The 15,249-nt window shown below is 40.5% G+C and overlaps 2 protein-coding genes across 9 annotated transcripts in view; one reads left to right on the forward strand and one right to left on the reverse strand.

The window, feature by feature from the left end:
• SMIM13 (small integral membrane protein 13) overlaps nt 1–15,249 on the forward strand; it is a 179,510-nt gene that overhangs the window by 32,213 nt on the left and 132,048 nt on the right. The gene's annotated exons all lie outside the window — the stretch shown is intronic.
• Nucleotides 1–15,249, reverse strand: part of NEDD9 (neural precursor cell expressed, developmentally down-regulated 9) — a 107,609-nt gene that overhangs the window by 6,824 nt on the left and 85,536 nt on the right. For all 3 annotated transcript variants that reach the window (XM_054060759.1, XM_054060760.1, XM_054060758.1), the window contains one exon: nt 521–622. In XM_054060759.1, the coding sequence (XP_053916734.1) occupies nt 521–622 (102 nt within the window). The remainder of the gene's footprint in view (nt 1–520; nt 623–15,249) is intronic.

Here is a 15,249-nt window from a genome sequence, read left to right on the forward strand (position 1 = left end):
GGAGCTGCTCTGTCAAAGAGCCACAACAAGATGCAGGGTTGTTGAGTTACATGTCCTGCAAGCATCCACTCTAGAGGTCTGTGATCCTAAGGTGCTCCCCAGATTTATTTCAAGTTCAGTGACATGGTGCAGTAGATACGTGATGAAAACAATTCTCTGCATAGTAGCTGTTCATCTAAGCGATAATTTTACCCTCACTGAGTGAATTACTGTCAATTATGCAACAACAAAGTGAGGGGAAAAAAATGTTCTCAGGCAGCAAGTTTATTCTCTTTAGATACACTCTTTGATCAAAACACAGAAAACAAATGGGACTTCTGCATTTGGTGTGCTGCCAAATCTAAGTCAACATCAAATACAACTTTGAAATACTTCTGCGCTCTGTGAATAAGTCACTGAATCTAATTAAAACATATTTTCTCTCTGAAATGAGAGAACTTGCTTTGCTCATAAACTTCTATTAGGAATTCCTTGCCTTTTGTGCCCTGTCAGTGCTGTTGGCAGTTTTATTGGTACCTACCCCTTGGAGAGGGCGAACCGGGGGGATATCATAGGTATCCTTCTGGTATTTGGAAGGGAATTCATAAACATAACCTTGTCCTGACCTGACTGGAGTTATTACCTGTGGGATAAAAGAAAAGGAGAAACATAAGCCTTTGAGGATCTTGGCATGTTCTGTCTGGAACTGCACAGGGTCTGAACAATCTAGTGCTATTAACCTTCATACTTTATGTAATGTTAGTAACAATACAATGTTAGTAACACGAGTCTGCACATATTTCAGATAGTTGAACATTGCAAAATTACTATTAGGAGCTACAAATGCACCATCTTTCCCTTCCAGGCCAGTTCTGACAGGGCTGCTTGCTAGTGCTACAGTATCTTCTATTTGTCAAGCACAGGTTCTCCAGCACATCTAAGAGAGCTTGGTCTCTTCTTCCTATTGACTGCCCGTTACTGCAGACAACAATATGTGACTGTTATACCACCCAGAGCAGTGTACATCCTGCTCCTGCCACTGGGGTGCTGAGCATCCCCACTTACTGATCGAGGCTTAAACTACTGTGTTCAGGCTCTGGGACTCTTCCTCCTTTGCCTGTGAAGGAATTTCTCACCTATTCTGGCAGGACACTGTGTGTTACCGTGCTCCATAGCACAACGTCCTGGATGACCTAGTGGGCGCTGTGGCTTTGGAATTGTCTACATAGGAAGGCTATGCTTACACCTTTCAAAGTAGCACATTCAATTATGCTGCCTCTGTATGGTTGGTCTGTATTAGTGGCTAAGAGATAGGGAATGTTAAGCCATTCTTGAAATACATAATGCAAGAACAGCCTCTGAAAAAAACCCCTTAGATTTTACATTTTTGGACATTTTCTAAACCATTAACTACCATAATGACTTCAAATAAAAACTGGTGAAAAAGAAACGCCTTACATCTTGGACAGCATCTGCATGGCAGAATTTCAGTAAAGTGTGGTGTAAAAGAAATGTTAGCTAACCCTCAGAAAGAGCTGGGCTTATAGTGGAAATGCTGATGTCCTAACCTCTGCTGCTGCTATTTAGGTCTAACAAAAAATTACAAATACTGCAATTCAAAGGCATAAAATGACAAATTACATAGGTCCATACAAGATGTGGCTTTGTGCTCAGCTGTCAAGAGTTCTATACCAGAGTTACCTAACTCTATCTGTAGAAAAGTATGCAAGGCGTACAACACAATTTCTGTCTAAGTGCTCAGTAAAGATCCTGTAACAGTTTTTGCTGTAAGGAATCCTAGCATCCTGGCCAAATTTCACAGCTAGTTTTGCTTGACTGAGGTCTGCAGGGGAGGTCTCTGATGCTAACCTGCTACCTCCACTCTGCTGTGTTAACAACACAGTCTTTTCTTCTTTTTATTTGCTGCTTAAATATTGCTGTGTAATGTCTGGCCCTGTACCATGAAACAATCACTGGATTTTTCCCCCTGAGGTGACTACCAGATCAGTTCACTGTACAGGTCAGATTCAACACGACTAGCTCAAGGCAGTACACCTGGCAGTGCACTGGCTCCGTGTATGCCTTAGGGGAGTTAGGAACATCCATGCCTGGCAGGCAGGGGAAGACAGTGGTTTTTTGCAGCTGCTTTGCTTTGAAATAGTATCAGAGGACAGGGAAGTGATATGGTCTCTGGAGCACTGGGCTGCCCATGACCAAACTGAGTGTGGGTTTAGCAGGGCTTACATACATAAGAGTTTTTTAAAAAAGAATCTAAATATGTATTGAACTTATAACAAACCATTCCTCTCCCGCAGAGTCACCTACTGCATTATAAAAGATATCTACAGACAAAACTTTAAAGAAAGTTCTTATTTAAGTTATTGGAAGCTTTCCATAATGTATCACTGCAGACATTATCCCTCCCAGGTCACTCTTGTGTAATACTGAGATCATGTTGTTTGCCTGAGAAACTCCTAAATTGTACCAACTTTATTTCTTTCTGCTTTTTCTGCCAGTGAGTGATCAGACCAGCATAGTTTGCTGCATTCTTTTGTGCATCTCTTTCTTTTTTTTTTTCCCGTTGGGTGCTGTCAGTCAAATGCTTTCAGCCCAAGTCAGGAACAGAGGATTTGGTTTTAAGCAATTTTTATTCAGAGGTTCCTTCCAGGGGCTGTAAAATCACAACCATGGTGTTGCTTCAATAATGAGTTGCTGTGTGTTTAAAAATGATCCTTTGGGAGAACAAACACTGCACAGTAAAAACAAAGGCCTGTTTCCTGGGTAGCCCATCTCCATGAACCCTTTTGCTATTGTAAACACTGTGGCATCCTAGGCTGCTTGCTAATATGCTGGGAAACTGCTCGACCATCCCAGAGGAAACAAAACCAAACAGACTGCTCATGTCAGTAATCAGAGGCGCGATGCCAGCCCTGAAAGTGGGGAAGACTGGTGCATCGCTGTAGTTTGGCTCTGCTTTATCTGCTGATTGTAAGGTAAAGCCTCTCAAGGCTTGGAATCAGGCTGTGTCAGGCTCCAAAATGATGGGTATTGGTACCTCGGTCTGAAATTGTCACAAACCTTTCCTCAGTTGTGGTCTACTTCAGAAGCTGAACTCTATGCTAAATCCAGGTCAGGAGACAAGTTTAACCAGATCTCCTCCATGCCTCAGATGTGTGATGCTCCTTACAGTCCAGCCCATGGAGGTGATGTGCAGCACCTCTGTAGAAGCTTTATGGCATCTCAGTTCTCCAAGGTTTGCGCAGCAGTTCAGGGAAGCACTGTTACACAGGCTCAGCAGTAACTGTCCTACCCATCTCATGCCTAAACTCATTCAGGATGCATTGACATCACTACTCTCTCCTTGCTTGGGAAATGAATTTCCATGAACAAATTCAAAGAAAAGTCACGGGCTTCTAACATAAAAATGGGAGATGATCCAAGTAACAGAGGTAATAAGGCATGCATGAGTAAAAACCATTTGCTCTTGTTGTTATAGGTAAACATGATATTTTAGTTCTGAGGAATTGAAGTGCTAGTGGAAAAGCCAATGATATCCTTACACCATAGAGCCTGGAACATATGTGGAAGAGAAGCTGCAGTCATGCCTGCTATTTGCAGAGAGATCCTTCCTTACTCTGCACATAGGAGTATCACGCAGCTGCAGCTACTCCTCATCCTTCAAGGCCCTTCCCATTTTTCAGAAAAGGCTGACACACCAGATGCTGTATGAGAGGCTTACACTATTGCAAGGCTGCTGTTTTTATCTACTGTGCTCTGATACAATCCTAAATTACCCTAAGGCTAGACTGGCCAGATGAAGGAAGCCACTTTCACTCAGCACTGCAGGGCTTTTTAAATCATGTATTTTGACACTTTCACTCTTTCCTAGAATTGACTAACCTGATGTCGTGGTCAAGCAGGTTCTCTCCTCTATTTGGGTGAAACAACCCCCTCCTCTGTGTGCTTCCGGCTGTTGCCAAAGGAAGCAAGAGGGTTCCTGGTTCTGCGTATTTGTGAGTACAGCGTTCATACATATGTGACTGTGGACAGAAGACCTAAGCTATCTGCAGGCCTGTGTCTAGCAATGCACTATAATTAAGGTGGCATTTATTTTCCAAACACAAATGCACTAGAAGCTTTTAACTCTGCTACTTTTTTGGGCTTCTGGAACAGCTATACAAAAGACAGAAAACACAACTTTTAAGAAACCTAGCAACAACCAAGGTTTGCTGATAACATGAAAGACAACTCCCAGTGACTCAGGTGTATTTTCCCGTATGGAGGATTATTACCCAGTAACAGCATGTTCTGAGTAGTTTCATAAAATCCCCCTCAAATGCTGATCTGGTCTGCACTGAGTCAAAAATGTTTCCTGTTGCACCTCTACAGTTCTTCCCTTCCAACACTTCTCATTAGGCTAAAAGTGCCTCTGGACTGCTTGCTCCTAGTCAATTCAGAACAGAAGCAGCTCATCACCAAAGCATAACCTGAGTGAACACTTCGTAGCGGTAATTAAAAGAATGCCCATGCTACTTGTCAAAGTGAAAATGTGGGGCATTTGTTCTGACTCTTATGTCCTCAAGTCATGACCTCACACAGGAAGCCAAGGCATGTGGTCACACTGCTTCTTCTGTATGAGAAAGAGGGAGGTAGATGGGTAGGTGAAGCAATGAACCTATCAAACCCATTAGTTTTAGCAGTAACTTTTGATTTCAGGTATTCATCCATAAATACATTAATTGAACTTACTGCTTCTGAGTGGGATGCTCAGCTTTTTCAACACACTGTTGAACCATTTTTTATGGTTTTGAATGTCTGATGGCCAATTAGCTTTGAAGATGGACTTAGAAGGAAGGAGGTGGCTGCAAAAGAAAAGGTCTCCCACTTGTAGATGAGGGACAGCTGCCACGTTTGGTACTTAGGAATTTATTTCTTACAAATGCCAGTGAACTTCAGACCACACGAGGATTCTTTTTCCTTTTACCTCTTCTCTTTTGACAATGTTTGCGGTCATCCAACTTTAAATAATTCTGCATTTCAAACCAGCAATTTTCTTTGTTTGCACGTTAAAGGAAACAGATGGTGTTCCCACAAACTATCTAGCCTGACATTCTCAAAACACTGTTAACCACTTAATCCACACAGAGCAACTAACGGGGACCAGGTTTGGCTCTGGTGAAACATGTAATGAGCCTACTTTAAATTTTCAGTACTGCAAAACAAGGACAATTGAGCAGAAAGTTTGTTCTGTTCTTGCTGAAGACCGTGCTCTTCCAAAAGCTGTTTCTTATGTCTTTTCCATGCCAACTGCATGTTTCTAACCAACAAAAAGAGCTGAATGTGCATGTACTTTCCAAAATATCCAGTTTTGTGGTTTATTAAATTCGTCTTCTTTAAGTATAAGGGGAAAAAAATCCCCAAACATTCTATTTCTTCTATGATTAAAATGGATGTTAAGCTGCAATAGAGAACATTGCTAACTAAGGTAGCAACAAGGCAGTGCTTACAGCAGATGCACAAAGCTGTAGTTTACATTTTTTAACAAGGACAAAGGGCAAATAAACTTACTGAGTCCAACAGAATTACTCTGAATTTATAGCAGCACCATGGAGGACAGAATTTGGCCTGTTCCCATGGACAGCAATGCCAGATTCCCAGAATGATGGGAAACAAGCTTCCCTGAGTTGTACAGGTGAGAGGACCTAAGCAGAGATATGTTGCACCTCTGCAACACTCTGCACCAAGCCACAGGAAGACAGGGGAGCTGGAAAGGGCAGCCTGCTATTTCCCGTTACGGCCTCTTAATGCCAAAAACCTACTAACTGCTTTTAAAATAGATCAGCATTTTTCTGGAGGTGGAAAAGAAGATACACATGAGGTAAGTGTTATATATTTATTTTAAATCTGGATGAGGAATTACATTAATATATGTTTCCTCCAATGATGCTTTCTTCTTCACTCTATGGGTAACTCTCAGCTGTTGCTAATCTCAGCTGTTAGTTCTGTCTCTATTAAAAGTAGCTGTTGCTACCCTGGGAAGAGTCCTACTATGGAAAAGACTAAGTGGTGTTATGAAGCTTGGACATAGCAAAAATCACTCAAAATGTAAGTAAAGGGGAAGAAAAGAGCATGTTTGTTTTCTGTTGTTAAGCATTTATGTAAATTTAATACAAAACTCTTGTTGAAATTCTGTTCCTAATCCTCTCAGGTAGGTGTATAACAATCTCTTAAGCTTCTAAGGAGAATGAAATTGCCAAAGAGAATATGAGGAAATTGTAAGAGAGAGAATTGGGGAACAAACCCTAATTGCTAATCTCTTGAACTCTTAGTCTGTTGGAAGGCAGGGGCAGGAGCCACTGAACAATGCCAGATAAGGCAGCAACCCACGTCTCGGCCCTTTTTTCCTGGTTTGCTGCGTGTACTTAAGGAGGCCAGGTGTGCCTCTTTGAATGTTTTTTTTCTTGGGAAAGGTTCTATGGCTAAGTTGAACTGCAAGAAGGTTATCTTAAAGAAAAGACTCTCTAAGGTAAGCTGAGTATTTGAAAGAACCTGACTAGCTAACTAAAGCTCTGTACTTTTTCCAGCACATAGCGTTTCCTTTCCTGTCTTCTGCAAGCTGCGTCAAGATTTCCAGTGACTGATACTGAATTTCCTGAAAGTAATACCTATCGTAGCACTCTGAACTGTCTGCTGTCAAAAAAGAACAAAAATGGTTTTATGAGTCAGTAGCTTTGACTTACTTATTTGCTATATATGATGACATACATCCCAGCTGTTAGTGAATAAAGGTTTGTGCTTCATTCTCGCATGTGCTAAGGATGCTCACTCTCAGAAATGTTCGGCTTTGTGAGTCTTAGGGTTACCAAATCATAACACTTTATTTTAACCTAAATAATAGACATTGGGCCATCATAAAATGCTGTAGTAGAGTATTTTCTGCCAAGATTGAACCATTTGAGAGTATTGACCAAGGCTCACAAGCTGAAAGAGAGGGAAGAAGCCAATAGAGGCATTTCCTCTAATGTACCAGGCTTGTAGCTGCAAGCTGTAGCTTGTCTCTAGTGTTATGAGCTCAAACATTTTTGCAAAGCAAGAGGAAATCAGCAGCAATGACTGTGCTTTCTTTCCTGGTCTGAGCAAGTTATCGGCTTTGCTGTGTGCTGCCACTTGTCTTTAATCGGGTGTTCCCCCATGAATTTTCTGAGAAGTAAGTTTCAAGATGTGTGAAGATAGGCTTAGGTGACAAATATTACCCTGATATAGAACAGATTTATAGTTCTTGATGTTGTTTCCATCTTCAAAATACCTGCTTATTTTCTCCTATGCTTTATGTTCATTTGTTGACTAAGACCTACACCTATGAAGATCTGCTTTTCTGCTGTATGTGCTATCAGGGTTGAGGAATGTCCAGATGTCACTGATTCAGGCTGTGTTAAATGAGAAAAGCTTCACTTCGTAGGCTCAGGAATTTAAACAGAAACTTTCAAATGTGAATGTGAAGTGCTTCACCAGTAGATGCCCAGTCTTAAAAAATGCTTCCATGGTATTGTAATGCAAATAACAACAAATAATGAAAATGGGTGTTATACTTTTGTCCTTTTGAGTTTGAATTATTTCAACTAGACTTATGCGAGTTTGGGGTTGTGAGTTTTGAAGATGTAAAGCAGAAGTTGTGATTTCATGCTTGTTGTGTTTTTTTTCTTTTTTTTTAAATTAGTGTCACAAGTTGGCTTTGATTCAAACCCTCAGCTGCTGGTGATATAGGTATAGCCAGCTACTTTGCAACTACCCTAATCCTGACTTTTCAGCTTCTGGTGCAACCCTTCATGCTAACCAGCACACAACAGCAGGTTCATTACAATATATTTCAGGTTTGCATTTTTCCTAAGTCTAAAGTGTGGGTTTATTGTCCTTCCAAACAATTTCCCTTCATAATCTATGGAGTTGTTATATAAACTACCTAATCTTCAATTAGCATAAAATGACAGGGCTAATTAAGTGTAGGGGAGTGGTGCTGACTTGCATCTGCTGTAGCTTTGGATTACAGTGTTGAATTTTTGCTTGCTGCTGCTGTTCATGATCACAAACTAAATACTGATACAAAAGTCTATTTCTCTACAGACCTTACTGGATGAGCAGTACAAGGCACAAAATAAGCTAAACAGTGTTGTCATTGACAAGATTTTATTGCTTATTGTCTTTTAATGACGCTTTTGTGGCCTGATCCTGCTCTCACTCACATCAGCTTTAGGGCTTTCTGCCAGTTGTGCTACGAGCAATGTTTCTGCTTGCTTCAGTGGAACAGGCTTGGTGCTGGCTGGTCTTGAATTGCAAAGCTGACTGGGAAGGGGTATTTCCTAGCTTCTGGCGGATTCATTCTTGCTTATGAAATGTGATTTAAGAGTCAGACCAACGCTTCTAAGGATGTCTTGGTTTTTTTTGAGTGGAACAGAAGAAGAGACACTAACACCCATTATTATTAAATGATCAACATTTTTAAGAAGTGTTAAAGAGGATACTTGTCTAAAACTCTTGCTAAGAGTTTTATTAGTGCTATCCCCATGACAATTACTCATCTTCAGGCAGACTGTGATGTCACTATTTTTGCATGTGTTGGCCAACAGGGCTAATGAGCTGATGTGTTGTATTGGTGATAGGACAGGCATGCACTCTGAAATAAATGTCTGTGGATGGTTTTTACAGCGAAACGAAATCCCCAAATTATTGTGTGATAAGTTCTTCTAGTGGAGAAATATGTTTATCTGATAAAGCATTCTCTGGAAAACTGTCATTAAATTTGAGCTGGAGTTTTGATTTGAGAGAAGTATACAGTGAAACTCAGCACCTCAGCATTTTGGTATCTTGCCTGTGATAAATACTTAAAGCAGCATCTTGCTTTGGCCATCCTGATCTGTCTAGTCTTCCCATTTTTAAAAAGATTATCACATGAACTATTTGGAAACGTGCATTTGTTTTCTATGCTGGTAACACTGTGGTTGTCTCATCTCAATGAGATGAGGAAATGATGAAAAAGGATGAGAAGATGAAGTGCAGGCACAGATATAGCAGAGAACAGTCTTGCATTTGTGAACTGCATGAAATCCTAAAGCCTCACAAACAATAAACCAGTTTGGTTCAGTCCAAACAACTCAGTTTAATTCTTTTGAAGCTTCATCTTATTTCTGTTATTTCTTCCCTTCCATGTTGAATTTCTAGATGGAAGGTTTTTTTGGGTGGAACTTAATTTGGGAATTGTTGAAATAGGGTACTTCCATGACTACCTCTTTCCCTTAAGACATTTCTCTGAAGAGAACTTTCTCTGTCACCAGTTTCAGTTTTGATGAGTGGGCATTTCCCAGTGGGCAAAAAAAAAAAATAAAAATGGTTGAGATGAAGCATTTCCAATGAGTTTCAATTCCACCAGAGTGCTCGCAGAGGTACACTTGGGCAGAAATAACGGCAGTGTCCCTAAATCATTTAGTCTGGAGATCATGCTGCTCTGAGAGAAGTAGGTAAAGAAAACCTTCCACCAGGAAAAACCCTCTACAAATCAAATTAAATTGAGGTTATCTGTCTCACAAGGTATATTCTATCTCTATTGGTTTCTAAAAGCAGTTGTACAGCAATGGGCACCTGTTAAGTGGTGTTCAGATTACTGATGCTAACTAGTCTTCCTCCAAACCAAAACATCTACAAAAATCACCAAATGCCTCTGAAGCATTTTGGATTTCAATAAAATTGTGTTTTGACTGCCATAAACATGTCTTCATCTATCAATTTCCGATTTCCACAAAACACTTACTTATGATGAGATTCACTTTTTGTATTATCAGTTTTCCACTCACATTTTTGTAAAATGCCTTACTGCTGTGCTTGGGTTTTAGTACTTTAGAGTGAAATTTAGATTACCCAAACTTAGTGTTTGGTTTGTGTGTTTCAGATGTAACCAAAGATCTAGTTAAGTTTATAGCCACCAAGAAAGAGCCCATAAGTTTGTATTGTTCTTTTTTTAGTACCTTTTTTTTTTTTTAATAGCTAAGGCTTGATCCTGCACTTGTGCCTGTGCAGGCAGATTTGTGTCCCCTGGGGACCTCAGTTGTTGGATGAGGTTGCAGGACTGGCCTTTTTTCTGATACTACAGGGAAAAAATGTACGGCTCTGGTCTACAAATAGAACTGATTAAAGAGAGCCCTGTGCTTAGGGAGAAACAGGGAGTAAAGTTGAGCTCATATGTTTGCTCAGCCTAATAAAATGCAGTCTTTTACTTAAAATACTTCTCTATAAATCACATCAGTGACTAACTACTGCTTACTCTGATTTGTGGATGAGGGTTTCTTCACTCAGTGGTTTTCATAGAGACCACTGAGGATAGATTAACTGCACAGGCTTTTTATCAGTAAAATGGCTTTTTTCCTATTAACTTCACATGGAAAGTTACAAGTGAAACTCCTGAGTCTAAGGAAAAGGCTGCGTGCTGTTTTTACCATTGAGTTTGCATTTAATTTGAGTGAATTTCACCCTTTAGAGCAGGCTTTGTGAAATGGAGCACTGAGTGTTGAGGCATGTGTTGCCATTCCTGCTGCACTCAGCAAATTTGCCATGTGTTCAGCACTTTTAACACTGAAGCAGTATTTTGTTACGAGGGATACAAATTTGCAGAATAAAACTTGTAATGTGAATGCAGGAAAAAAAGAGGGACTATAAGCTGACTGGGCCGTTTAAGTAAACCATATCGCATAAAGATGTGGTATTTCAGACCTGAGAGTAAATGGGGACATTATTCTATCTTGGAATTTAAATACATTTTGCCAACAAACTACAAAACACTAGATATGCTCCTGTTCTCTTTGATGACAAAATATACTAGCCGCTTAACTCATCACTGTACTTAATGTATGTCTTTTCTTACTTCACAAATGTGAAAATAGGCAAGAAAAAAAGAGAGTAATGTAAAGGCAGGCTTGTTTCTGGAATGAATGTTATAAGCAGCTGTTTGTTTCCACCCAGCTAAAACAGTACTTGTTTAATTGGAAGGAAAAACGTCATACCGCGGCTAACTGGCTCTTGCTACTGAAGTCTGTGCCAAAACTGTCAGGGTGGTGCTACTTGTGGGGTGGTGTTTCTACTTTTTCATGGATTCAACCAACATGTCTCTAACACAAATGAAGATCGGGGAACAAGATCTGTTTCCTCAGCCGTGGTTTACCCAAACCTTCTACTGAAGGCAGTGAACTCTTGAAAAAGATGGAGGTGGCAGGATGGCGGAGTGTGAAACCCTTAATCTGACAAGGGCATGTTTATCCTTGGAAACAGGTCAGGGATGTTAGCGTGTGAATGCAAGTTCCTTTCCTGTTCTACTTCAGGCACTTTTAAAAGGTGGATAAATCTGAGTGTTTCCTGAACTGTAAAGTTCTAGTTCAAAAAGACCAACAAACAAAAAAGCTGATGTGTTTCAAGTTGGCATTAATGTCTACTTATCCAAGTTAGTCCATGCCTTGTGGGAGCTGTGGTTCAGGGCTGGAAACCCTTGCAGCGCAACCTCTTCCCTGGTCAAACAGCTGTGGTGCATCAGCTTCCTATTCTGTTTTGAGCTGACTGCCCTTGATCAAAAGTTTTCCTGAAAGCTACTGGTTCCTACATAAAGGTTTCAGAATTTGTCAAAACTCTTTCCCAAAAGGAAATGTTTCCCTTAAATTTTTTTGCCACTGCTATTTTCCATATGGTAGAGACAGCAAAACAGATCAGTTAGGTGAAACGCTGAATTAGAAAATGTGTGTCTGAATTACAGTGGTGCCTTTTATACACATATATATTTATGTAGCTTTCCCTAGTTTAAAGCTCATGTGTGAACTAATGATTAATCATGCATCCAAAAGAGACTTTGTGCTTTGACAAAACCTCTCCCAAAGGACATTCTTAAAGCAGTCTGTACCGAATAAGTTTCCTCGTAATTACCCCACGTACTTTGTAGATGAGATTGAGGTTCAAAAACACCCCTCAAGACTATGCACAAGTCTGTGGCAAGGATAAAAAACAGGTTTCCCAGAGGTCAGATTTGTCTGAAGGTTCCCCCTCTTTGCTAGTCACAGCAACAGAGAGCAAGTTTGAAGGCAGAGCACAGAAAGAAGGAATAAATTTTAAGATACAGTTTTTGTATCTTTATGTACCTTAGACACTTCATGTGTACGGGTGTAATCATTTTGTGACTAAACTTGCAGCACAGCTACAAAAGCTTGGGGCTAATGAAGTCTAATTTTAAACCATCCTTCATTATCCCTGTCATTTGCAGGATGAGTTTTAGATAGTGGTATTTTTCACTTGATAGAAGGAGCCGATACAGCTCTGTTGTCAACAACTAGCTTGGCCAGAATCCATTCATCATTATAATTACTTGCCTCAGGACTCCTTTTTGACTTGCTTTGCCTTTCTGGCTAAGGAGATGTGTTACCTCAGCACAGCTTTATAACACGCCTGCTGTTGATTTACTGTTGCTTGAGGCTAGACAATTCCTGCTTGACAGCAGTTCCTAAGCTTTGCCTGTGACACTTGTATAGCAGCCAAACCATGCATTTGCAGAAAGAAAACGGGCGAATGTGCACAGAAATGGATAGCACAGAAACTTCCACTGCTCCTGCTCAGAACAGTATCTAGAGGATGTGGTCTTCTCTAGCTACTACTATGGGAAGAGAGAAGGCTTATCTATAAGATATACATATCACAGAGCAAAACCCCTTCAATGTCCTTAAAACTGCCAAAAAGTGTAGCTTGCTAACCAGCTGTTTCTGCTGATGGAGGAAGCCAGAGTGGCTCACTTAAGCCATTGGAGCAGGTGTCACAAGTCTCAGAAAAGAGACTCATCATTTTGGAAGTCAAAGCAAAGAATCCTAAAATCACACCTTCAAGATGCCAAGCTTTCCTTAATACTAAGAATTGTTTTCACTGATCTCTAGAGGAGGATTTGGATGACAGACTACTTCCTCAGAGAAAGGAGACAAGTGCTAAAATGCTTCACCTCAGTTAGGCTCTTCTTTCACAAAGGCATTAGCAGATAGATGCAGCTGCAGCAGCTTTTGCAAATTTAGGATGATAAAGAATAGAGTATATGTTACCTCAGACTCTTCTGTTGCTAGCAGCCCTACAGTTCTCTCTTCTCTACCATGGTTTCAGTCCAAATGGGCTCTTAGTGTAGAATTGAGCAATTCCAAGTGACACTTGGATGCACATATGTGCAAGCCTGCCACTAACACACAGTGAATACAGGGTCTTGGGGTTCTTAGGCTAAATACACTTAAAATCAGGATGAAAGCTATCCTATCCTAAGTAACATAAATTGGTTAGTGCTAAGCACATTGGTAGCCGCTTTGCTGAGGGTAAAATTTTTTTATAAATGTGCATGTTTGGTTTACTATACAGTCGGCAGTGTAGGCATTTGTTTTTATGCACACAGGCTGCAAGGAATTAAGTAAGTTATAAGTCTGCCAAATAAATTGACTTACTTCTTTAAAGAAGGTGACTTGAATTCAGAAAAACCCACGTTCAAACTTGTCGAAAAACTTCTAGGCAGAAACTTAAGAGAAAACAGGCGCTTCAGTACCTCTGATTTTTTTGGCTCTCATAAAGAAGTTTGCACTTGACTGGAATTTTGTTTTAACTTACTCTGTGTATCTGGATTTTAACACAGTTCCTGAAGCAACAATGTCCTACTAGCTTCAGTGGAGCTAGAAAGGGCTGGGGAGAGAGAAGAAACTTTGCAGCTGGAGATTTTTTTTTTCCTTTCAGGCTGATGCTGTGCAGAGTACACTCACACTTGCATTACGCTAAGTGAACTACGCTAATGGTCATCCAGGCAGGTTAGGTCAGATACTAAAATTAAAGTACATTAAACTTTTTCCGAGCTAACATATCGGGCTTCCCAACAGACTTCAGTGCAGCACTGCAGTATGGTGCACCTCCTGTGGCCCAAGCTGCTTAGCTGAGGCATCTCCATAGAGTGCTGTAATGTTTCATGCAGACATACACTAAAATGTGATCTCTTCTGTGCTGTCGCATTAATAGGCTATTTACCAGATGTTCATTAACTACCTTGGAGGGTACCTAAACACCACTGTGGATAGGTAAACTGTACTGCCCCTGAAAATGATTTCACTATATCTAGTCTATGGGGAAAAGAGAAAAGGAGAGAAAACCCACATAATTGCTCCAACAAAGATCTTATCTCTATGTGCAGTAAGTGCAGTTTTCTCATTATATCTTCCTGCATACCTTACAAAGCATAATTGTGGAAAAGTTGAGCAAATCAACCTCTCTATACTTGCCTTGGAATGATTTCACAGACTTTTTTCTTATGCTCAGAAGGAAAAACAGCCATTTATTCTTATCAAGGAAGATGAAATAAGGAAATAAAAGCACCAGAAGACATCTTCCAAAGGCCTGATATGAAAAAGGCTGATTTGGGGGTTGAGGCAGGGGAAAAACCCAAACCAGACTGTCTTGCCAATCTAAATTAGGAGATGAAAGTTTAAACTAGTCAGGAACTTTCTGACAGAGACATTATCTGATCACATAACTTGGATATAAATGCTATGCTTTAAGCTTTGAAGGTAAGGAGGACGCTAATAGCTGGAGCTGTTGAGCTGGGAATGGAAAGAATGTAGAAACTTCTTTATGGCTTGGTAATAGGGGGTCTAGAAGGCCAGGATAATCTCTTTACTCCCTCAGGTACTTTCCCTAACCCTTTTCAGGCACTGTGTGCCACCAGGGAATATGGTAGGTACTCTGTGAAGGTAAAATTGAGGGAGTGACAGAAGTTGGGGAATGCCTGAGAGGAACAGCAGAAGCAAGGGGCGACCCACATAGTGCGATGCCTCTCACTGAAGCTTTGGGAGCTCTCAGCTGCTGCAACAATGGCTGCACCATTGAGCTGCTGCAGCCCTCGCTTTGAATCAATAAATTTAGCTGTAGATAAACATCAAGTGCACCCTTATAATAAACTTTAGGTTTGGTATTAGAACATCCCTCATTATCATCATTCTCTTGCTCCTTCACTCTTCAAAGTATGGCCTTTGTCTCATTAATCAGTACTTTTCCTTTGTAGTCTAGATCCACTGGGACTTCTGCAGCAAGGCAGTATATAAGTTTTAATTAAACAAAAATTACTTTGGCAGTTGATGTAACAGTTCATTAATTTGTGGGAGAATTAATCTTACTGCAGCAGCTATCTTTTAAGCATACAATGCCAAAGTGCCACAGGCCATACGCACTTCAGCCTCC

This window comes from Cuculus canorus, chromosome 2, assembly GCF_017976375.1.
Source record: "Cuculus canorus isolate bCucCan1 chromosome 2, bCucCan1.pri, whole genome shotgun sequence".
In the NCBI taxonomy this organism is placed as follows: domain Eukaryota; kingdom Metazoa; phylum Chordata; class Aves; order Cuculiformes; family Cuculidae; genus Cuculus; species Cuculus canorus.